We start from the raw sequence: 23,898 nt of genomic DNA, 5'->3' as shown, positions 1-23,898 counted from the left end.
TTCTTGTTATATTGTCAAGGTCATTTTTATATTGTCAAGGTCATTTATATATCTCTCAAGGTCATGCATAAATAGATGTCAAGGTCACAGGTATATTACATTTTCTTAAGTCACTGTTCCCTACTAGTGGGAGTCTGACCCACATTTCTGCAGTATGAAACACCTATATTTGTATGTATTAAAAAGCTGTTATGATGCACTTTGGTCGTGTTCTATTTCAATCTGGATATTCGTTGGTTTTGATAACATCTGTCCAGGTGATGTCTGTAGCATACAATTGATATGGAAATGTCTTTGTCATTTGAGCTACAGGTAATGCATTTTGAGGTATCAATGATGAAATGAGGCGCGACGGCTCGCTAACGCAGTTGAATACAGTACGAGAGTGTAGAGATGTACAACACTCAAGCATTTATAACAATCAATGGGTTTTATTGGCCAACATTACCTTCCGGAATAAATTACCAATATCACTTATCACCTATCCATTGTTGGTTTTTTAGACCTTACATCTGTGTGGAAGCTCATCAGAGTAATAAAACATCCCTCCTTATCCAAATAGCCTGGTCCAGATCTGAGGATAGAAGATGCCACTAAAGCTTGCGAAGGGTGTGTGTGTGTGTACAGTATAACACTTAAGTATGGCACCTGTCCATTAAAATGGATATTGGTAGGAGAGGCGAGCTTATCCTTAGCATTAATCTACGTAATTACGCCGTGTACATTTGACCGGGAGTGCCTGCTGTGTACGTTTGTCCGGGAGTGCCAATGACCTACAGATTAATTTGTTGGGGATATAATATCCTTATGTTTTATTGGAATGCCAAAATTGTCGCAACAGACGAAATGGTCTGGTAATTAGAAAAAAATCTTGCTGATTATAAAATTACTGACTGCCTATTCAGTGGCTAGGTAATGGTGCAAATGAGATTGTACGATGAAGGTGAAACTAGCCCCAGAAATATATTAATGTCTCATATACGCGTATATATATGGAGATTGTGAAATTGCAGCCAGCTTTTAATGGAGAATATTTTTATATGTGATATTGTTGTAGGTTACTGGCATTAATATAACACTGACAGTTAGATTACTCGGAGACGATACACGATTTGTCTGATTGTATATAATTAAAGCGCTGATACGCCATAACATCTTGCAGCCATTCCAGGGATCCGACTCTTCTGATGCGGTAATCGCTTGGTGACATGTGGAAATTTCAATTGGAATTAGAGTTTTAAGAAACTTGTGACATTTGAGCGACTTGGTGGTGGTTTGGTAGCTATAAAGCGTACGTCAACGGTATGTTATTGGACGTTGGCGGGTTGTTGTGATAAAGCAGAGGACTCTCCAAGGACAGAGATTACCACTTCGGGATCTCTTGTGTTTATTTGGTGCCTGGCACAACAGGTAGGTCTAATGATATTTCACCGAATTCATTTTATGGTGGTGATGTAATAGAAGATTGAGTTCATTGTTTGGCTTGCCACCTTGTTAGCTGGTGAACAGTCAGCAAAACACATCAGATTAGGTATTGATTGTACAAGGATTTTTTTAATCTTAAATGTTTTAAGAATATTTCAATAAATGGATTTTTTGTAAAATTGTTTTTATTGGTAAAAAATTGATTATTTATTTAATCATAAATTAATTTTTAGTGTTTTTTTGCTTATCATGATTATGTTTATTTTCTGTTACTGTTGCAGAAAGCTGAAAATAAAAATAAATAAAACTGTTACCAGTTGTTGGTGTTTTTCAACACCCCAGCTTGTAGGTACTTTACTTGTTCTTACTGTTAGTAATATTCAAATATTTGTAAAACATTAAGACTGACCATTGTTTTTCCCCACATCTGACAACAATACAGCTTTATTTGTTTGCAATTTGAATGTCTAAGTTGGACATTCGACATGTGTTGAATGTTTAAAAATGCTTCAATCAATGATATGGGTTTTTGCCATCATTTTGACCATTATTTATTTTTAGATATATCTTATTTTTGAGGGTGAGAAACAGTTGAATTTCACACCTGAAGGACTTCAAACTACGTGAAAATAACTTTGTTTTGGTGAAAGTGACACCTCTTTAACCCTTTCACCACTAGTACTCTAGACCACAATGGACTCATCCATGTCAATGCATGGTAGAGTCTATTAAAGTTACATTGGGGTGACAGCAGGGTATCCAACACTTTAGGATAAAATGGCTATCAAAGTTGACTTTTAGTTCTTTAGGTCAAAGTTTGTTTTTAGAATGGATTTGGTTAGCTCTGTTTGACCTTAATTGGCCTTAAAAATATAGACTGACCTTCACCAGCAGTTTAAAAAAACCACAAGGAATGTTCACATGTGGTTGTAGCCACCTTACACCATTAGGAAGTTTATATTTGTGTGGAACTGTCAGGAAGGCTTAACTTGTCAAGTAAAACTATTATAAGTACATGCAGGTATAAAAACACTTCAAGGATAACTAGTTATGGCAGGAACAAAATCCAAATTATAGATGAACACTACATGTAATTGTGGACAAAATCATGATTAAATCTTCCTTACCTACAAATGTGTTTTGTTGTTGGGATGATAGGGGTAGGGGGATTCCAAAACCCAAAACAGACTGTATTTTGTAGGAATGGGGATCCAAAAACCAAGTGTTTGGGTGGAGAGGGGAGAGGAATCTGAAAACAAAATATTTACTGGAAGAGGAGACCAAAAACATTATATTTTGTTGGAGGGGGACCCAAAGGAGTGTGTTGTTATGGGAGGGGCACAAATAATGGACAACAAAAATTAGGCATGCAGTCATTTTATCAGCAGGTTCCCGCAATCTTCTTCAATCATCTTCCCTCTACAATTTAGGTCACTGTATGAAAGAGGAGTGGGACAAGTATTTGCCCAATTCAATAGGTAGGTGGTAATTATTGGCATGTGTCGGCCTCTTATTTATAATTCTTGGCCTGGCTTGTACATCATTAAGTGGAATGGGCAGACATGGCTAGGATAATTACCTGACATGGGAGAGACACTTCAGACTACACTTCCCCATGTGTTCTGACCTTCCTCGGAAAAAAGTTATTAACAGAGAAAAGTACATAGAGGGCTCAGTGGGTAGTGCGGAATGTAATGACAAACTGGTATAGCTTTCCTTAGAAGATGCAACAGCTGGGAGGGCATTTTCATCCTTATGGACCATCAGACAAGTTTACATCATGGCATTAATGCTTTTGGATAGCAGCAAGTTTGGTTTATTACAGAAAAAGGATGCTTTATACCTGTTTCTTGAATGTCCAGAACCGTGATATAGATTCAGCAAGTGGCATCAAAATTTTGATGACATCTACTTGGGATTTTTTAGGTAGAAAACAGGATTCCCAATCCGTGTTGTCCCATCAGTGCCAGGAGAAAAGTTTCTGATTGGAAGATAATTTTTTCATGGAGATATTATCATCATTTAGACGTTTTTCATGGAGATATTATCATCATTTAGAAGTTGTGTTTTTCTTGAAAATTGCGATAAAAATAAACTCTTTTCAATGTTCAGTGCCACAGACAAATATTAGACTGTGCCATGTATATATATATAATTTATTGGTACATAAGTTACATTTAATACTGGAGATTTGATTAACTTGGAGTATTTTTACCTATTCCTTGGAGATTTAACATTTAATACACGAGATTTGATTTACCTGGAGTATTTTCACCTATCCTTGGAAACTTACATTTAATACTAGAGCTTTGATTTACCTGGAGTATTTTTACCTTGTCCTTGGAGATTTAACATTTTTAAATACTGAAGATTTGATTTACCTGGAGTATTTTTACCTTGTCCTTGGAGATTTAACATTTTTAAATACTGAAGATTTGATTTACCTGGAGTATTTTTACCTTGTCCTCGGAGATTTAACATTTAATACTGGCGATTTGATTTACCTGGAATATTTTTACCTTGTCCTTGGAGATTTAACATTAAATACTGGCGATTTGATTTACCCGGAGTATTTTTACCTTGTCCTTGGAGATTTAACATTTAACACTGGCGATTTGATTTACCTGGAGTATTTTTACCTTGTCCTTGGAGATTTAACATTTAATACTGGCGATTTGATTTACCTGGAGTATTTTTACCTGGTTCTTAGAGATTTCTCCAAAGTGATTGACACCATATTAAGGATGCTGGTGTTGTCACTAACACAGGTATATACAGTTGTTAATTTGTTTGATTTATTTGTAGATTGATTGATGAATAAATGGATTGATTGATTGATTGATTCATTAATTGATTAATTAATTCATAGTTCATTCATTCAATCAATCATTATTTGGTTGGAAAACATTTTGATGACATATATTTAGGAACCTTATTTGATGCCTGTCCATTTAAGAACTCTTAATGATATGACATTGGAAAGCTTTTTTGATAAAATTTTGGAGATTCCTTTCATGACTTTAAATTTCCATTTTGGAACTCATTCGATGAAAATTCATTTGGGAAACTCTTTTAATGAAATTCATTTGGGGGAACTCTTTTACTGAAAATTCATTTGGGGAATTCTTTTAATGAAATTCATTTGGGGAAATCCTTTGACGAAAATTCATTTGGGTTACTCTTTTAATGAAATTCATTTGGGGAAATTCTTTGACGAAAATTCATTTGGGTTACTCTTTTAATGAAATTCATTTGGGGGAACTCTTTTGATGAAAATTCATTTAGGGAATTCCTTTGATAAAAATTCATTTGGGGAACTCTTTTTATGACATTTGGGGGTTGCAGTGAACCATATTTAGGTCACCCAGACCTACTTTTTTGGTATTTGTTGGTTTTGAAAGCTGTCAGGTGTCTGGATGATATCTTATGTATTATTTATTTAGGAACTCCAAACCATATATGAGTCTAAGGAGACATCTCTTCATTATGTAATAAAGGGCATACTGTCATCTGCTTACGTAAATACAAACTGTTTTGCTCAAGAATCTTAATACATCATGAGAAAACAACCTCTATCCAATTGGAAATGAATTACAAACAAAAGGATGGGGAAGTAATTAGGTGAAATACAATGAAAAGGCACTCATAGAGAATGAAGTACAGTATGAGGGGCAGTGATAGGGTGAGATACGGTAACAGATCTAATGTAGTGAGAAAAATGCCTTCTTCTATAAAGCTAAAAAAATAATAATAATGAATCACAAACAAAAAAAGGTTGGGCCTTGTTTGACTTAGGTACAATGAAAAGACACTTGGAGCTTCCTACAGTATAAGAGGCAGTGATAGGGTGAAATACGGTAACAGATCTAATGTAGTGAGAAGAAAGCCTTATTCTATAAAGCTAAAAAAATTATAATAATGAATTACAAACAAAAAAAGGTAGGGCCTTGTTTGAGTAAGTACAATGAAAAGACACTTGGAGCTTCCTACAGTATAAGGGGCAGTGATCGGGTGAAATATGGTAACAGATCTAATGTAGTGAGAAGAAAGCCTTTTTAATTATTCTATAAAGCTAAAAAAAAATATAATAATGAATTACAAACAAAAAAAGGTTGGGCCTTGTTTGAGTAAGTACAATGAAAAGACACTTGGAGCTTCCTACAGTATAAGGGGCAGTGATAGGGTGAAATACGGTAACATATCGGGTTTTCATACACGCCTTTTTGATTAGAGACAAATCTGTTTGTGATTTGGGGTTGATCTGTGTGTTGACATCTTTAGCTGAAGTTTGTCACAGGTTGTCCTCAATTAGCCGAGTATATTGCCTACTGTCATAAACATCTCTGGCGGGGCTGTAATAGAGCATCTAGCCTGAACATTCTGCCATTACAGTTACCATATATAGACATTTTCAATTACTACAAAAACACAACAGAGTGTAGCTTCACATACCAGGAAGCCAGGCTAGAATTACACTGTAAGATAGATGTAGGATTTCCTTTATAATAATTGATTTGAAAACTTAAATGATTAATGCTGTGATTTCTTTGACAGAAGTACTTGTAAATTTTACAAGTAGAGCAGAAGAACTTTTAATGTCTGTAGATCTGGTTTCAGAAATGAGGCTTCTCAGATTGTTTCTTGGACAAGTAAATTCCAATGTGACTTAAATTTCTTTGACCTTAAATCATAAAAACATTGACCTTCTATAATTCTATAGGTATAATGTCCAATCCTACCCCAAACATCCCTACCTTATCTAGTATGATATGTTTAATTTTTTCACTTTAGTACAAATTTTGTTTAGGAATGATTTATCTTTTTTTTATTATTTGTTTGTTTTACAGATTGATATGATACAATTTATCAGTGATTAGGATAATTTGTAGCTTAAAGCAGTTTCAGTTTCCACTTCCAAAGTAGGATGTGTCTATATAATGTGTAACATTCCTTACCACAAATATTTTCTTGTTTACTGCCATATCATGTGACCATCCATTTCTGTGCCACATAGAAAAAGATTGTTCCAATTAATTGGTTATAGTGTAAATTCTCACTAAGTTTTGAATCAGGTGTGTGACTTTCATTAAACCGCCTCCCACCCACTGCAAACCAATGTTTTGTATTTGAAGTTCAACACTAGTGACAACTTTCTAGGTTCTCAGATACATACCTGACAAACTATTTAAAAGGCATTTTTTGGTGAGTTTAGTGGCATGAAAGAGCGCTACAGGTGTCTGCTTGTGACAAAGAGCGCTACAGGTGTCTGCTTGTGACAAAGAGCGCTACAGGTGTCTGCTTGTGACAAAGAGCGCTACAGGTGTCTGCTTGTGACAAAGAGCGCTACAGGTGTCTGCTTGTGACAAAGAGCGCTACAGGTGTCTGCTTGTGACAAAGAGCGCTACAGGTGTCTGCTTGTGACAAAGAGCGCTACAGGTGTCTGCTTGTGACAAAGAGCGCTACAGGTGTCTGCTTGTGACAACCGGAAGTTTACAAGCTTAACCGGTGAAGTGAGATGGGAACAACCCTGTGACATTTGACCCCATATCAATCCGACATCACATTTTAAAATCAACTACAACTTGTTGCTGGTTTATGTTTTTCATAAAAATAAAAGAGAGAAATATCTTGACTAATGAGATCCAACTTGACCACTTGATATAAGATTCACAAAAAACAAATTTGATAGCGTGATATTTCAAAGACTATCTGTAACTTAGATTGCTTGAAAGCTTGATGCAACAGCCTTGCCAAGAACTGTTCGTGATATTGTGCAGTTAAGCTGCCGATACATAAAGGACGATTCCCACATCCCCGGAGGATGTTCCAAGATGCGAAGGAATTGTAATAGGGATGGGGATGGAAGCGACACCTACGACTGAAGCAGACACAATTTCCTGCCCTGGACACCCCTAATTACAAGTTTACAGGCAAGCATGCCTGCAAACAGGAAATGAACAGACAAAACAACATCTATGCTTACTTAGTTCTGCTTGTGCTTTTGTGTAAAAATCAGCACAAAAAGGTAGCATGGCCATATGCTACCAACGTGATGTCTGTAATCTAGATCTGCTAATGCAGTGAACTTGTTATTCTTTAAAAAAAAAAATTGGGAATCTTTATTTTCTTTTATGGTGTGGAATTACTTTAACCAGTCTGAGCGTTTTCTGTTAAATGCATTGCAAGATCGGATTTAAATGGAACACATCTTTAAAAAATGGCATTAACATAATAAATGTTAAATACATATGTTAAACTGTTACTTCTAACAATTCTTTAGGCCAGCTATTATGCTCAAATTTGTCCTGCTTTATATAACAATGAACATTTATTATACATTACCAGTGATACAACATGCTGAGTAATAAGCCCAGCCCTTTGTTAGTCATATTTTACATGAATGTCATATCAGGTAACAGGTTATTGAGTGGGAGAATGGAGGGGAAGATTTAGGAAAAGGGTTCTATCAAAGACGTTAAGACACTATGAAAGGGAGATAATCAACAAGGGAGATACTATCAAAGATAATAAGACACAATGAGAGGGAGATAATCAACAAGGGAGATAATATCAAAGATGATAAGACACTATGAAAGGGAGATAATGATATATGATTGTTATATAGCTTTAGACTGTCATTATTCAGGGTTTGGCCGGTACACAATAATCCAATGGGATCAATCAAACAATTTACAAGCTGTTTTCCTGCTGTTATGATATTTTCATGAATATGTAAATTTCGAAATGATATACACATATTTAAACCACACAACAGAGTGACAGATAATTGCTTGAATAATTTTGTATTGGTCTTGAATAAAGAATGACACGATGCTCAGAAACTTGCAGTCTCTGCTTGAACAAAAAGGATTTATTGCTTTGAAGTTTTAGAAATTATACTGGAAAAAGGTTAAGGGAAGCATATTATATCATATTTAATTACATAATTCCTATTGGATTCATTTGATATGATTCATAAATTTTTGAAAGCGATATCATTGATATAAACGTTGCATTAGTGTTATGTTTTGCAGAAACAATTATAAAAGGGAAACTGTTCCGTACACCAGTGTAGGGTTGACATTGATTTAAAATTATGTATAGAAGTTCAGCATCAGAGGGAAAAAAGGAAGATTAATTTTTCCCATGATCTGTCTCTTTGGGGGACAGGGTAAGGAAAGGGCTGAATGAAATTGATTTTTTGTGCACAACTTTAATAAAGTTGTCATTTTAAACATATAAAACAAATGAATGTTATGAAGCAAAAAATATAACAGATTCTACAGAAAAAATAATCATCAAATTTGAACTCACCAATATCTTTCCAAATATAAATTTTGATCTTCAGAAACATATTGCTTTGTTGATGTATATAGTGGGTGTTACCTAATTGTGACTGGAAGTGAACGGATCATGTTCTAATGATGCGTGGGGATGGATCTAAAACAGCTTTAGAACAGTAAGTAGCAATATAATACTCTGAATTATGACTGCAGACCGATATATTCCTGTGGCTAAAGCACAAATACTTCTGTCAGAAGAAAAGGCAAGTCTATCCTGTCTTTGACAGCCTAGCATTATGAAGAGGCGTAGTTACATTGAAGTTGGTCTAATTATAGTCAGATATGTGCCTGGTTACCTAAGTGTAGGAGGTAGAAAAATAGCCATTAATTCATAAGGATTCTGTACCTTAATGAACACTCTTTTCTATTTGTACCCATTGGTGTCAATATAAGTGTCCCAATTTCAGTAAGGTTATTGTGTTTCTGTGGGATTGGTTAAAATAGTAATTCTACCTGAATGCTATTGCAATTTCTCATTAATTCCTGGAAATGTCATTTGTACTGTCTATCTGTTGTGTTCTATTTGCGGTGTCTGCCACAATGGGTAATGCATCTTACTTTCAAACTTCTACCACAATGGGTAATGCCTCTTCCTCTCAAACCTCTGCCACAAAGGGTAATGCATCTTACTTTCAAACTTCTACCACAATGGTTAATGCATCTTACTTTCAAACTTCTACCACAATGGGTAATGCCTCTTCCTTTCAAACTTCTACCACAATGGTTAATTCATCTTACTTTCAAACTTCTACCACAATGGGTAATGCCTCTTCCTTTCAAACTTCTACCACAATGGGTAATGCATCTTACTTTCAAACTTCTACCACAATAGGTAATGTATCTTACTCTCAAACCTTTACCACAATAGGTAATGCATCTTACTTTCAAACTTCTACCACAATGGGTAATGCCTCTTCCTCTCAAACCTCTGCCACAATGGGTAATGCATCTTACTTTCAAACTTCTACCACAATGGGTAATGCATCTTACTTTCAAACTTCTTCCACAATGGGTAATGCATCTTGCTCTCAAATCTCTGCCACAATGGGTAATGCATCTTACTCTCAAACCTCTACCACAATGGGTAATGCATCTTCCTCTCAAATCTCTGCCACAATGGGTAAAGCCTCTTCCTCTCAAACCTCTGCATCAATGGGTAATTGCTCTTCCTCTCAAACCTCTACATCAATGGGTAATTGCTCTTCCTCTCAAACCTCTACCACAATGGGTAAAGCCTCTTCCTCTCAAACCTCTGCCACAATGGGTAATGCATCTTACTTTCAAACTTCTACCACAATGGTTAATGCATCTTACTTTCAAACTTCTACCACAATGGCTAATGCATCTTACTTTCAAACTTCTACCACAATGGGTAATGCATCTTCCTCTCAAATCTCTGCCACAATGGGTAATGCATCTTACTCTCAAACCTCTACCACAATGGGTAAAGCCTCTTCCTCTCAAACCTCTACATCAATGGGTAATTGCTCTTTCTCTCAAACCTCTACCACAATGGGTAAAGCCTCTTCCTCTCAAACCTCTACCACAATGGGTAAAGGCTCTTCCTTTCAAACCTCTACCACAATGGGTAATGGCTCTTCCTCTCAAACCTCTACCACAATGGGTAATGCCCCACCACTTCCAGGCATTACTGGACTAGATAATGCCTCATGTCCTTCATCCTCTGTCACAATGGGTGACAGCTTCTTACTTTAAGGTGCTGCTGAATTGGATAATACCCCTAGGTCTTTATCCTAACTTCTATAGGTATAATGTTCAATCCTACCCCAAACATCCCTACCTTATATCTTACACTACCCCCCCCCCCCCCCCCCCCCAGGACCACTGACCTTTCTAGGTTGTCCACTTCCTATACTGCCCCTAGTCCTTTATACTCACTACTAAAGGTATACCGTCGGATCCTTCCCTCCAATATCCCTACCTTATGTCTAACATTACACCTCAGCCTCCTACACACCTCACCTCCAGGACCACTGACCTTTCTAGGTTGTCCACTCCCTGTACTGCCCAACGGTCATTTTCTATTATAGAATTAGTGGTCTGATTAGGAATGGAGTGGTGACCACTGAGAGGAAATGATTGATAAATAGTCAATTTGACTACTGCCTATTTGACATTCTGTATGAAATGTTTTCATCAAGTCTATATTTGTTTTCCAGGCCTACGACACAGATATAATTGTAGCCGAGGAACAATTACTGTGGAATTTCTATATTTCACATGACAATCAGTTCTGCACGAATACATGTCGAACTTTTATCATAAATTCTTGTGCTATACAGTTATTTTTCTCAAAACATATTGTTTTATGCGCACATGTTGTGTGAAACAAGAATTAATGTCCTTGCCCTAAAAAGGAAATGTGAATTAAGTACAGAAAGCGTTCAATTCTATGAAGGCGTTCAAGTTTTGTGAGGAAAATAAAAATAATGTCATGCGAGTTATTTCTGTTTGAAGAGATATTTGGCTCATTTCCTTGAGTCTATTTGTTTGAAAGCAAACCGTTATACCACTTGTTAGTTTGAGTTCATTAGTATGAATGCTGACAGTAATACAAGTCATTATTTTGAGTCCATTTATTTGAAAGCAGACGAGTATTTGACATGCTGTTTGAATATAGATTGATAATTCAATCATCTGAGTGTGGAGGGAGTACTTGACTCAGTTGAGTCCAGACGACATTATCTGAGTATGGAAGGGCATATCTTTGACTTTTGACAAATGTTCCACATGTATGTTATCTAATTAAAGTATCAAGATACCAGAAAAGAGCTTCACAAAGACATACAGCAGACTGATAGCAATGGTGTTCTTACTAATATGGTGGTGTTTATCACTGTGTTCCCTGTGTTAATGAACACCTATAAGAAATTAAAAAGAGAACTTAGTATAAATTGTAATCTTTCTTGACATATTCTTCGATCAGGAACATTATAGTGTGTTGATTGTGAAACAGATTTGTCGATCGAGTTGGCCCTATCATTCACACTTAATTATTAGACTTGCAGAGCTCATATACACTTATCTGCCTTCGTTTCTCCAAGATCTGGTGATTGTCATGTCAACGGATTTAGTTCAGACAGTAATTGTGTCCATGGTCCTTCTTATGTTTGTTGCGGGTCTAGAGACAGTATTATGTACAAACGCTTACAACAAAGATATCTTCCCTGAACAAAATGCCACGGACGGAAGTGCAGTGTCGCCGTCTTATGTTTCAATAAGCTTTGTACTGTCGTGATCTGAATTAGCGGTCGGGATTAGTCGGGCTGAACTGAAATGTTAATTAAGTAAAATTTCATTAACTGTGTTGTAATTGGAGACTGAAGTATGTGTATCGTCTGTATCAATAGACCTTTGTTGTGTACACTTGGCCCTGTATCAGCCTTGCCAATACCTCATCTCCCCCATATAGACACTCAGTACTGCGTCATTCTCATTTCTACAAAACCCTTTAAAGCATGCTTGTGAATTGCCAAATCTACCATATTTCTCTATTTTTTGTTTCTTTGTCAAAATATTTCAGATATTTGTTCAAAAATGTTTTGATTAATCTCATTGTAGTGCATGCACGTTGGAACATAAAATAACGCCTGTCACTATCATTCTTTTCTCCGTAATAAATGCTGAAATGTTTTCTCAAAAGCAGTACCACAGGTCATGTGTCTGCAGTCTGGACACCTGGACATTGGCTAGAAAATTTTACGGCAAATAGAATGCCAGACAAATAAAGTCGGATATTGATAACGAGAGTGGTGCTGTTAGTGGGAGACACTTAATCTGTTTTGTGTTCCTTATACTTTAGCCGGAAGTATATTGATATACCGTAAGAATTATATTGATATACTGTAATACTGTGACGTTACATGGTGCTGCTCTCTGTTCAATATCGACTTTTCCATTTGTGAATGCATCGTAGGGTCAAATAAAATTACGAAAATTTAATAACGGAACCAATGAAAGATGTCACTTCAACACCGAATGAACTTGTTTAAAAAAAAGATCTGAGGGTTGCAATTTACGGAAAGGTCACAGCTGTTATCTGTAAACTGTACCCAAATACACTGCCTCATTATTTGTCTCATGGAACCCTTATTGGCAATAAAAGTATGTATGAGAATGTGATCATCGGGGAAGTAAATGATCTGTAGGCTTGTGTTAATAAGGTAGGCCAGTACAATGATGCGATACATCTAAGGACCGTACCTAATTAATCAGCGTCCACTCTCTAACAACGCTTTTGTAAGCTTTCGTTCCTGAGTCGCTTTTCAAACGACAACAAAACAGATGCTACACAGTAATATGTGACACGCAGACTAATTCTTAGAGTCTTAGAATCTATTGAGATAATCTTAAGGAATTAGGTCAGTAGACAAAACTCTGTAACGATCGATTGACTTGTCTCAATTATCCATCATCACACACAAAAATGCCCACATTATTTTTTTCACAGTTTACAAACTTTTTGTTATGTTGTATGTTCATGAATTTGGCTTTAGAAAATATTCATGTGTAACAAAAATCAATCAGGAGGTTTCTTTTATATCAAAGGTGCCGCAAGAAAAGAAATGTTCTCTTTGTGTTGGCTGCGCGCTATAGATATTCTTTCGTCTGTTTGATCCATTGAATATTTTATCCAGCAAAACCAAAATACATTTTGTTTTGGGAACCAACTCTTGTTGATTAAAAATAAAGAATGGAAAATAAGGCTAAGATGTCAATATTCAATGAAATATGTTTTCTTGGAAACTTAATGTGAAAAATAAAAGATAAATGATATCTGCCGTTTGAAATAAAAAGCTGTACATTATGGAATTTTAGCATTTCAGAGTCAATGTGGTTCTGATGACTGTACTGGAGGATTCCCATACCAGTGCCCAAATCTGTAACTACACTGTTTCCAGCAAGACGATAGCTTTTATAAATCATTTATGTAGAGAAATCTATACTCTGCATAACTTTTATGAAAAGATATCAAAGAAGAAATGAACAATATCCAACAGTGTTCTGAGTATAAACATTCAGTATGGCTAGACAGGACCTGATTCCTTGACTTAAAAAAACGGTTATACTATTGCTCTAACCGACTGAGCTACCTGGTTAACAGAACTGTGTTATAGTCATATCAAAAATAAATTAAGGGGAGGTAATTACTGTATCTACGAAAAACCACAGTGCAGTGGACTGGGATACATCCTTAAATCTATCAATAAAATGACTTTGAATTTTTGATTATTTAGAAGGATCTGAAACAGTTTAATAAGCAAGCATATGATATATCAAATCAAATATTTTATCCTTTTAACAGCATATGTACTTGAGGGAGGTAGTGGGTGCAGTCTTTATGTTTTTGAGGATGAGAATAAACAGAACACTATTTGGAACAGAAGGCCACAGAAACCTTTGTAATACTGTTGATATCACAGTAACACAGATGTTTGATTCATTGTGCATAAATAATCTGTAATCAAGCTTTCATTGCACCCAGATGGCGCTGAAATCTACAAAAAACGCACAAATCATTCTGTATGTGTTCTGAATTTTGATAAGTTATCGAAAAAAGGGAGTTGTGTGAAGTTTTTGTTGTTGTATTTATTTCATTATTGATTTCATCTGGTCTGTTAAAAGCGTGGGATCTAGAGAAAGACATAGACCATCTTATGTTTACATGACCTAAAAGCTAACATACATTTAATTTATTCACCTCTGAAGTTTCATAATGAACTATTCCAACCTTTGAATTTGAAGAGTCCAAATGTGTCTTCAGGGGTGAATGAGTTAAATATAAACAATCTAGGGAAACACAGGCAAAATAAAAATTGTCAACCAACTTTTTCCTTACATTTTAAATTCTAGACATGAGGTCCCTTGGCAAAAACTAATTAAATTTGATAAATATTTTTCTATTTAAATCAGAAAATTAAAAATGTTTCAAACCTGATCTAAAGAAATTGGTTTCCTTTGAAATGAAAAAACAAAGAAAAATGAATTTCCACATGAACATCCATAATTAAGAAAAGAAAATTTTAGGTCAATATTCAAATTGACATGTTTTCTTTTCCCTAATAAAGAATAATTCAATCCGATTTTAGAAATCGGGATTGGTGGCAGACAAAATAATCAATGTGGGTATTTATGATATAAAAGTTTTATTATGAATTGATCATTTCATCACATTGAATCTGCTTTAGAGATTTTTCATTTCCTGAAAATCCTCTTTGAAATCAATATTTCAAAAGGATTTGAAAATATGACAATCTCAATTTACTAAGTGTGGTTTCCTATCTCAAAATAAAACAAGGAAATGAAGGTGGATTAAGGCAGCCGAGTTGGGCTGCGTCATTGGTCAGGATTTGCGACAGGAAGAGGGGAACAAAGGATTATTATGTGGTATTTTTAAATATTTTGAAATATTATTGACATTTTTAAATCCAGATGAATGTGTTTTGGTATTTGAGTCAAGGCGACATTTCCAACCTATGTTATTGCTTGTATTTTGTTGGGATGTGTGTCATTTATCAAAATGTAGGTGTTATTCTCAAGAATCATATGGGTTTAGCTTTGAGGAAGTCATGTCTGTAGAGGAAGAATCGTGAATCATTTCTGGTGAGTGATGTCATATGTCATAAGTGGTTACCACTGCACAAAGATACTTCAAGGAAAATGACAATATTTATAGTTGCCATTAGGGCCATTATAGCTAGATTTAGTGCAGGAAAATTGCCAGTGGAAAATGGTGACTGGTAGGTGTCCCAAAAAGTCTCCCAGAGTAATGGGCAGAGTCAAGGAGGGACAAGGCTTTACTAACCAGAACTCATACCATTCATGATCCAAGAAATGTACTTTTGATGTTCAAACCTATATAAATGTCATAACTTCATCATGCATATAACCTTATCAACATGTGTTTTGATTTGTAAGAAATTATATCTTGTTTGTTCATTTTATGATGATGAAAACATTATGTTTATAACACAGATGGAATTATTAAAAACTACTTGGTGTTATATATCAGCTTATACAGTTTTTCTCTCTTCCAGATGCGATACCTCACTTAATTTGCGGAGCTACAGGTAAGTGTTTTTCATTTTTCCACAACCAACAATGTCTTTATACAGCAGATTTACATACATTATGTATCCAGTATACGGACAGACTGGATATAGCTTGTCTGTGTGTCTGTACCTAACAGAGGGAGGGGGGGCACAGTTACATACTTAATTAGTACCGGATTATCAATTTCTAATGCTTCTGAAATGTATTGTTATTTTACGTGGTACCATATATTATTGTCACAGAATGTTTGCAAAGAAATTATCAAACAATTTGATGACAACCTCCCACCACCCTGCTTGTTAAATCGGCAAACAAAACAGCACAAGATGGTTAACATATCTTCTTGTCTCAAAAGTTTGTGCAAAATCTCTTGGAATTTGTTGCTTTGGAATTGTAATTAAGCCAAACTGATGACTCAGCATCCTTGCTGGAATGACCTTGAAACAGTCATATCAGAATTAAGGCCAGTATCAACTGTTTCAAGTACATTTATAATGAGATGTCCCTCATACTTGATTAATCAAATTCATTACATTTAATTAACATTCTTTCCAAGCCATGATGTGAAACAGCATGTACACTTTTTTTCCTGCCAATTTGGAAAGTAACCATGGTAACAGTTAGATAACCAATTGAAATTACTTTTTGGATGATAGTTGTTGAAAAAGTGAGAGATCAAGTGATTTTGTGAAAATATTTTCTACAAAATATATTGAAATTCATATTTAATTCATATATTATAGGTGTCCTAACAAAACATTTTGTTTTTGATTGGTTATCGAAACAGTATGCTGGAGTTGGGTACCAAGAAAGCTATTATTGAATAAGTTATGAACAAAAATTAGGTTGGAATAATTGCCAAGAAACATGAAGGCTACTTGTGTTGGATCAGATACTATGTCATGTAACGCCTTGAAAAGTTGTGTTAGAATAGTTACCAATGCAACTTGGGTTAGAATGGTTACCAAGGCAACTTGGGTTACAATGGTTACCAAGGCAACTTGGGGTAGAATGGTAAGTACCAAGGCAACATGGGTTAGAATGGTTACCAAGGCAACTTGGGTTAGAATGGTTACCAAGACAATTATTTTGTTTGGATTGGTTTTACAGATAAACCAAATTACCAATACCAATAAGAAACAGGTGAGTGATACAGGCACTCTAGGTCTCTTGTTCTTGGTTGGATTGGTTTCCAGATAGACCAAATTTTTGGTAAATTTCCCAAGTTACCAATACAAGTAAGAAACAGGTGAGTGATACAGGCCCTCTAGGCCTCTTGTTCTTGGTTGGATTGGTTTCCAGATAGACCAAATTTTTGGTAAATTTCCCAAGTTACCAATACAAGTAAGAAACAGGTGAGTGATACAGGCACTCTAGGCCTCTTGTTCTTGGTTGGATTGGTTTCCAGGTAAACCAAATTTTTGGTAAATTTCCCAAGTTACCAATAAGAATAAATAATAGGTGGTGAGATAGAAACTAATAAGATTAAGGAAAATTGTAAATGTCTTCAATAAAACCCTGAAGATATGATAAAATATCTTTTATAGTGGAACAAATAATGCACTTGAAAGATAGGTTTACATTCAATAGACATTTCACCATTGTTGCCTGCTCCACGCCTAATGCCCGAATCTGTTTGCAGGCTGACATGAGGCCAGATTGGAAGAGTCCGACAGTCATTCAATCCGCTTGCTATAGTCCTTTAATTATCTGCCAGAAAACAGAAAATATTGTAGTTTTCCCCCTGTCAGCAACAGATTGCAAAGTAGAATGAATTTGTTAAGATTTTCAAATTAAATTTTGTGAAATGGGTTTGTACTACAATGTCGAATGAGGTTCCATATGTTGGCACAATACAGCTTGGTGATATAATCAGGGGCTTAATGAAAAAACCTCAGACTCGGGAGCTACAATTGGGAGTGTGTCCCAACAACGCACCAGCTTACAAGGTAACAGCTAAGAACGTTAAAGGGCAATGTTTTAAGAGAATTTGTTTAATAATTAAGCTACAGGTTCAGATAAGGTTTCTTTTGTACCGCATGATAGGTTTCAGAATATGTTTCGTAGTTTCAGAAAAAAAATCTTTGTGCATTACTTTCAGGATATTTTTCCTTTGGGCTTTTAGAAAACTTGTATTTGGGAGGTACTTTCAGAAAAACTCTTTTTCTTTGGGAAACAGTTTTAAAGTACGCTTATTTTTAAGAATAATTTCAGAATGATGTTATTTTTCAGATGGCATTTTGAGAATATGTTTCTTTAATGGTAAACAGCTTCAGATAAGGTCAATTCTTCCATACATTTCTGCAATAAAGTCCATGCTGCATATCTGATAAAGAAAGATCCATATATCACTGTTAAGATGGTGATGCTTTTGTATGAACAAGTCAAGTCAAGTAAATTTTATCTAAAAGCTGGTACATGGTTAAAAAAATGGTAACACAAGCCAATGATATGCTTTAACAACAAACTAAAATAAACAGAAAGGGGGTCATCTATATGGACTGATTTCCCAGAATACGGATGTGATACCTATTGACCTAGTGTTTGATGTGTGTGTCGGTGAACAGCTTCCTCAGGAAATGTCTGGATCCTGTGATTATCTAAACAGGTTAAACTATCAGTCATTGGAAAATATATCTAGGTCATGTGTCTTGACTCACTTCCCTGTTTGTGGCAATATATAAACAAACCCCATTTAGTGACTTGCTCTACTCCTTATGGAGGTATAAATAAACCCCCTTCAGTGACTCACTCCCCTGCTTATGGTGGTATAAATAAACCCCCTTCAGTGACTCACTCTCCTGCTTATGGAGGTATAAATAAGCCCCCTTCAGTGACTCACTCTCCTGCTCATGGAGGTTTAAATACTTCATACCGGGAAATTTTCGCCCAGTCAAATTTTCGCCCTTTGACGTTTTTTGTTTTATTTCCAGGATTAAATTTGCCCTTTACATCATATTACTATGTATATTATGTTGTTTACAAATGTTCACTGTCATGAGAAATTCGCCCTGATAATGCTGGGCGAATAAATCAAAAATTAAACTGCAGCGAACATTTCCGAGTGTACAGTAAACCCCCCTTCAGTGTCTCACTCTTCTGCTTGTGGAGGTATAAATGAACTCTCCCCCCCCCCCCAATTGAACACTTTCTTGGTTGAAGCAATATAAATGCCTTACCTACATGGAGTACTCTTCAAGACAATGCTAGTGGCAGTACTGTATATAATGAATTATTTCCGCTTCTTCAGAAGTCGGAATAAATCCTCTTGTGGTTCACTCTCCTGTCTATGGAGGTAAAAATGAATCCTCTTGTGATTCACTCTCCTGTCAGTGGAGGTAAATGAATCCTCTTCAGGGACTCATTCTCCTTAAATATATAAATTCACATCCCAATTGATACAGCTATGTGTTTCATCACCTAGAAAAAGTAATTGCTTCTTTTAGAGTTGGTAGTAGTTGTAATACCAGTATAGTTTTAAGATTTAACACTGTGGTCTATGATAGCCTAATGTAACGAGGGACATGAAGAACTAGTTAATTATACTCTACATTTATATACAAGTTTTGGTCCATGTTAAGAGCTTATCGTTGATATGTATGTGCCCTCAGTTCCGAACTCCAATTTTACTACTGTCACATAATCGGATCAGAAACCTTTGTCTGACAACAGTTTTTGGGAAATGAAACTTAAGGACGTATGCTACCTTACTTTGAAGATGAATCTCCATTCCAAAAGAATTCCTTACTGATAAGTTTGCAAGGTTTGAGGAATGGGAGTTTGGACTTGTAAATTAATTGATGACTCGTATGTCATATAACACCAAATTACTAGATCAGGCTTTTACAAGGGAAATAGCTCTAGCATAAATATCAGTTATAATCGTTATCAAAGGAAGCAGGTATCTTTAAGTCAAAATACATATTGCTTCCAAACCCTAAATGGTTATTAAGAATATGTGATAAGATTAATATACTATTTTTAAACAATTTGTTTTTCAAGGTTGATTTAAACTTTTATGGGGAAATAGCAGCAGGCATATTTAAATTTGACCTGAAAAAATATTAAGGCAGATATTAAATTCACAATGATATTTATTAAAAATCACACAGTATGTAAATGGCAGAAAATCAGTCAAGTTTGTAATAGTTGCTATACTACTATCTTTATATTGAGGATATGTCATGTTTTCAGCACTGAAATTTACTTTGTATTTATTAGGAAAATGAATGCCTTTGTATGTCAGCTGATCAAAACCTTAATAATTGACATAAGGTATAGTTAGTGAAATTAGAGTCTAATAATAACAGTTGATGTGGAACTAATTTTAATTACAATTACTAAATTAGTTGTAAAGTACTTCTACTGTGTTGTTCCACCTACATACAGTCTGTAGGATGTTGATGAAGCTGATTTTTTCCTACAAGATAAAAGATGGGAGAGTTGCTTACCCATCTGGTACATTTCTCCCTCAGGGTTCGAAAAGAGTAACTTGAAAGGGTATCGTTTGTTGCATCTCCAAGGCAAAAAATATCACTCCTTTCATGTTAACATTATAGACGTTCAATCTCCGATTACTCTCCCCAGCTGGTTGTCCATCTAACCTTGAACTGTCCCTTGGAGCTCAGGTCAAAGGTCATTGAAAGAAGATCTCCAATAAAAAAGATTTTTGATGTTCATCAAACATTGTGAGGGTGTTAATAGGGGCTGATATTGGTCTGTAACCACCCATAGAGATCCTCCACTGCTTTGAGGTTCATTGAAAAATACTTTGACATTTATTATCAGAAGCCATTAGGTTAATTGGCGTCTTGATGGAGTTTTGAGATTTTATACGAGCAGGAACGTACATTTTCTCATCTACAACTACCATGTACTTTAAGATGATTTTATATTGTTAATAATAACTGGTAAATTTAGGTAGAAAATGTTATCCTGAATTTCTTAGAAAATGTTTTGTAACTTATTATTCATAGTGCTGGATTATTCTTCCCTTCTGAAAACGTAGTTGATATCTGCACCCGTTATCAAGTTAAAAGGCAAATTTGAAATTGAATTTCATGGAAATTGTCATATTTTTCTACCTTTAGAATGTTTGTCATTTTGTCTTCCAGATGTGTTAATCCAGTTTTCTATTTGTCTTGCATCAGAAAGTTTTCTTAAAATAAGTTTCTGACCTATAAAAATCATTTTTTTTTATTCTATTTGGTGAATTTACCATCATGTTGAAGTGCAAAAATAAAACAATTCTTATTTTGCAAATTATTTTGTGAAGAAATTCATCCAAAGGAAAATGATGAAAATGTTAAAATTGGAATCAAGATTGTGAGGACAGATGAAAAAGTGTGACTTAAAAGGGTGTGTGTAGCTGTCATGTCACGATACTGAAATTTATGATGGGCTACAGCACCATCTGGTGGCCACTAAGTGTGTTCAAGTGTTTTGAATGGGAAAAGGGTTGTTGTGTTTTGAAGAGTGCTTAAGATACCGCTGGAATGTGCCAAACCCTACGATTTCTTTCATCCCAGAATAAACTGACACTCGAATCCTTCCCTGTTGTCACGTCACAACACTCAGCACAGGAAGGGAGATCACTCTTATGGGACAACTTGTGGTATTCACCAGAAAAGTAGGTGACCTTGATTCATTCAACCTTGATCTGACCTTAACCATAACATGATACAAAAAAACTCAGCTCTTTAATGTCTATACAAAATATGAATTCTAAAGACATCTGCTGTGGTATCTTTGAAACCTTCCAACTGGACTAGTTGTTGGTCTTCAGGGATTCATCACTGATAACAGGCCTAATGCACACATTGTATACAGTAATGGGCAACTAGCAAGGAGATCTATATCTTTCCCTTTCTCTCCTTTTTGGCATTTTGTTCTAATTTCCTTTGGTTCCCTCGACACCAACCCAATATCATTTTGGACGTGTGAAATTTTCAAGTTGATGCATTCTTCATCATTCATCATCGTAATTTTCTTGTATTTCAACATAGACATAAATGTAAGTAATGATGGGTTAACATAAATGAATTATTTCGAGATTGTTGAAGCTTTAATTGGACAAGCTATCTTGGTCTAGTGGCGTGCTTGATATGAGAGACAGAGTCAAGTGTTGCTTCAAGGAGCTATTGACATGTTTGTGCAGGAGCCTGTGCTACGGAGCAGGAGCCTGTGCTACGGAGCAGGAGCCTGTGCTACGGAGCAGGAGCCTGTGCTACGGAGCAGGAGCCTGTGCTACGGAGCAGGAGCCTGTGCTACGGAGCAGGAGCCTGTGCTACGGAGCAGGAGCCTGTGCTACGGAGCAGGAGCCTGTGCTACGGAGCAGGAGCCTGTGCTACGGAGCAGGAGCCTGTGCTACGGAGCAGGAGCCTGTGCTACGGAGCAGGAGCCTGTGCTACGGAGCAGGAGCCTGTGCTACGGAGCAGGAGCCTGTGCTACGGAGCAGGAGCCTGTGCTACGGAGCAGGAGCCTGTGCTACGGAGCAGGAGCCTGTGCTACGGAGCAGGAGCCTGTGCTACGGAGCAGGAGCCTGTGCTACGGAGCAGGAGCCTGTGCTACGGAGCAGGAGCCTGTGCTACGGAGCAGGAGCCTGTGCTACGGAGCAGGAGCCTGTGCTACGGAGCAGGAGCCTGTGCTACGGAGCAGGAACCTGTGCTACGGAGCAGGAACCAACAATGCTCTCTCTATACATCAACACTAGTCATAGACAACACCACAGAGGAACAAACATCCCCTTCATGTAAAAACATATTAACTTTGCTTCAACTTCATCAAAGCCATATCTCATTACATGTTAAAGTTTCTGGCTTCTCTGATTTAAGTTTTTGTCTTAAACATATTTCACTAGTGGAGATTAAATATTGTGAAAAAGTGTTTCAGTTTTTTAGATATCATACAATACTGTTCCACTTATTGACATACAAAACTGTTTTTGTAATTAACATTTCTTACATGGCTCTTCACTGAATTACTTGTAGCTTGCTTGTGTAAAGTGCTATGGAGTTTTGTTCCAATAAAGGACCTTGACCCCAATGTTAAAGGGGTCAAACATGTCAAAACTTAAAATGACTTATTTTAAAGAACAGGAGGCCAAGAGTATAATCATATTTGGTCTAGCTTGCTTTGATGAAAGAATATCAAGTTTGTTAGTACATGTAATGTCATAAGAGTAAAATTTAAAATTTCTTTTCAAGAACCACTAGGCCTGGTTACATTAGCTTGTCTATAACTATCAAGACTGTCCAAATAAATGATCAAATGGCTTCTTCCTAAGCAATTTCAACAATGATATATTTTCAAAACTTTTAGTAAACAGACTAGCAATACATCCCTTGGGTTGAATTTAAGTCTGGTTTTACCTTAACCATCCCTATTCTCACCCCTATTCTCACCCCTAGGAGTTAAATCCTACTGAATGGAATCAGATTGTCTGTCTGTGTATCAGCCTGTGACTGTCAGTTGACTACTCCTAAAATAATGCGTCAAGTACACATCTTTAATACCCATCACATAGAGCTTGACATGTATGGCTGCCGCACTGTTTCCTTTGGTATTAAAAGAGTTGTTGCCCTTGATTTATCTATGAAGTCCTTTCTAGTACAGTTTACTTCGAAACTATCAGACGAATTTCGATAAAATTTGGCAAAATCTTACCTATTATGTGAGTCTGTGTATGTAAAACTGCTATGTTATATCAGTGCCTTTATACAGAGTTAAGGCCCTTGATGTTGTTGTGCTCATCCTCCTTCATATTAGGTTATAATGACATTTCATTTCTTGCAGTCTTAATTGGTATTAAATGACTACTGCTTAGTTTAATACACAGCAAATACCCTGTTTAACCTTTAAATTGAAATAAGAAGGATATTGCAGGGCAGCAGCTATTATGGTACGAAGGTTGTGTGGGTGGCATGTTTGCCTCAGGATAACTGTTCTAGTTTGAACTCTTTTTAAGATCTAGTAAAAAGCCTTTTCTTGGTATTATTTGTTTTGATAGACATTTTACGATGTTAATTAAAGAAGATATAAACTTCAATGGGATCTA

The 23,898-nt window shown here is 35.9% G+C and overlaps 1 protein-coding gene across 4 annotated transcripts in view; it reads left to right on the top strand.

Moving 5' to 3' along the window:
* LOC110462783 (rap1 GTPase-activating protein 1-like) overlaps positions 1-23,898 on the top strand; it is a 232,555-nt gene that overhangs the window by 115,195 nt on the left and 93,462 nt on the right. For all 4 annotated transcript variants that reach the window (XM_021516949.1, XM_021516948.1, XM_021516950.1 and 1 more), the window contains one exon: positions 15,827-15,859. In XM_021516949.1, coding sequence (XP_021372624.1) covers positions 15,827-15,859 — 33 coding nt within the window. The remainder of the gene's footprint in view (positions 1-15,826; positions 15,860-23,898) is intronic.

Source organism: Mizuhopecten yessoensis, unplaced genomic scaffold, assembly GCF_002113885.1.
Source record: "Mizuhopecten yessoensis strain PY_sf001 unplaced genomic scaffold, ASM211388v2 scaffold10829, whole genome shotgun sequence".
NCBI lineage: Eukaryota > Metazoa > Mollusca > Bivalvia > Pectinida > Pectinidae > Mizuhopecten > Mizuhopecten yessoensis.
This window is presented reverse-complemented; position numbering and strand designations above follow the sequence as displayed.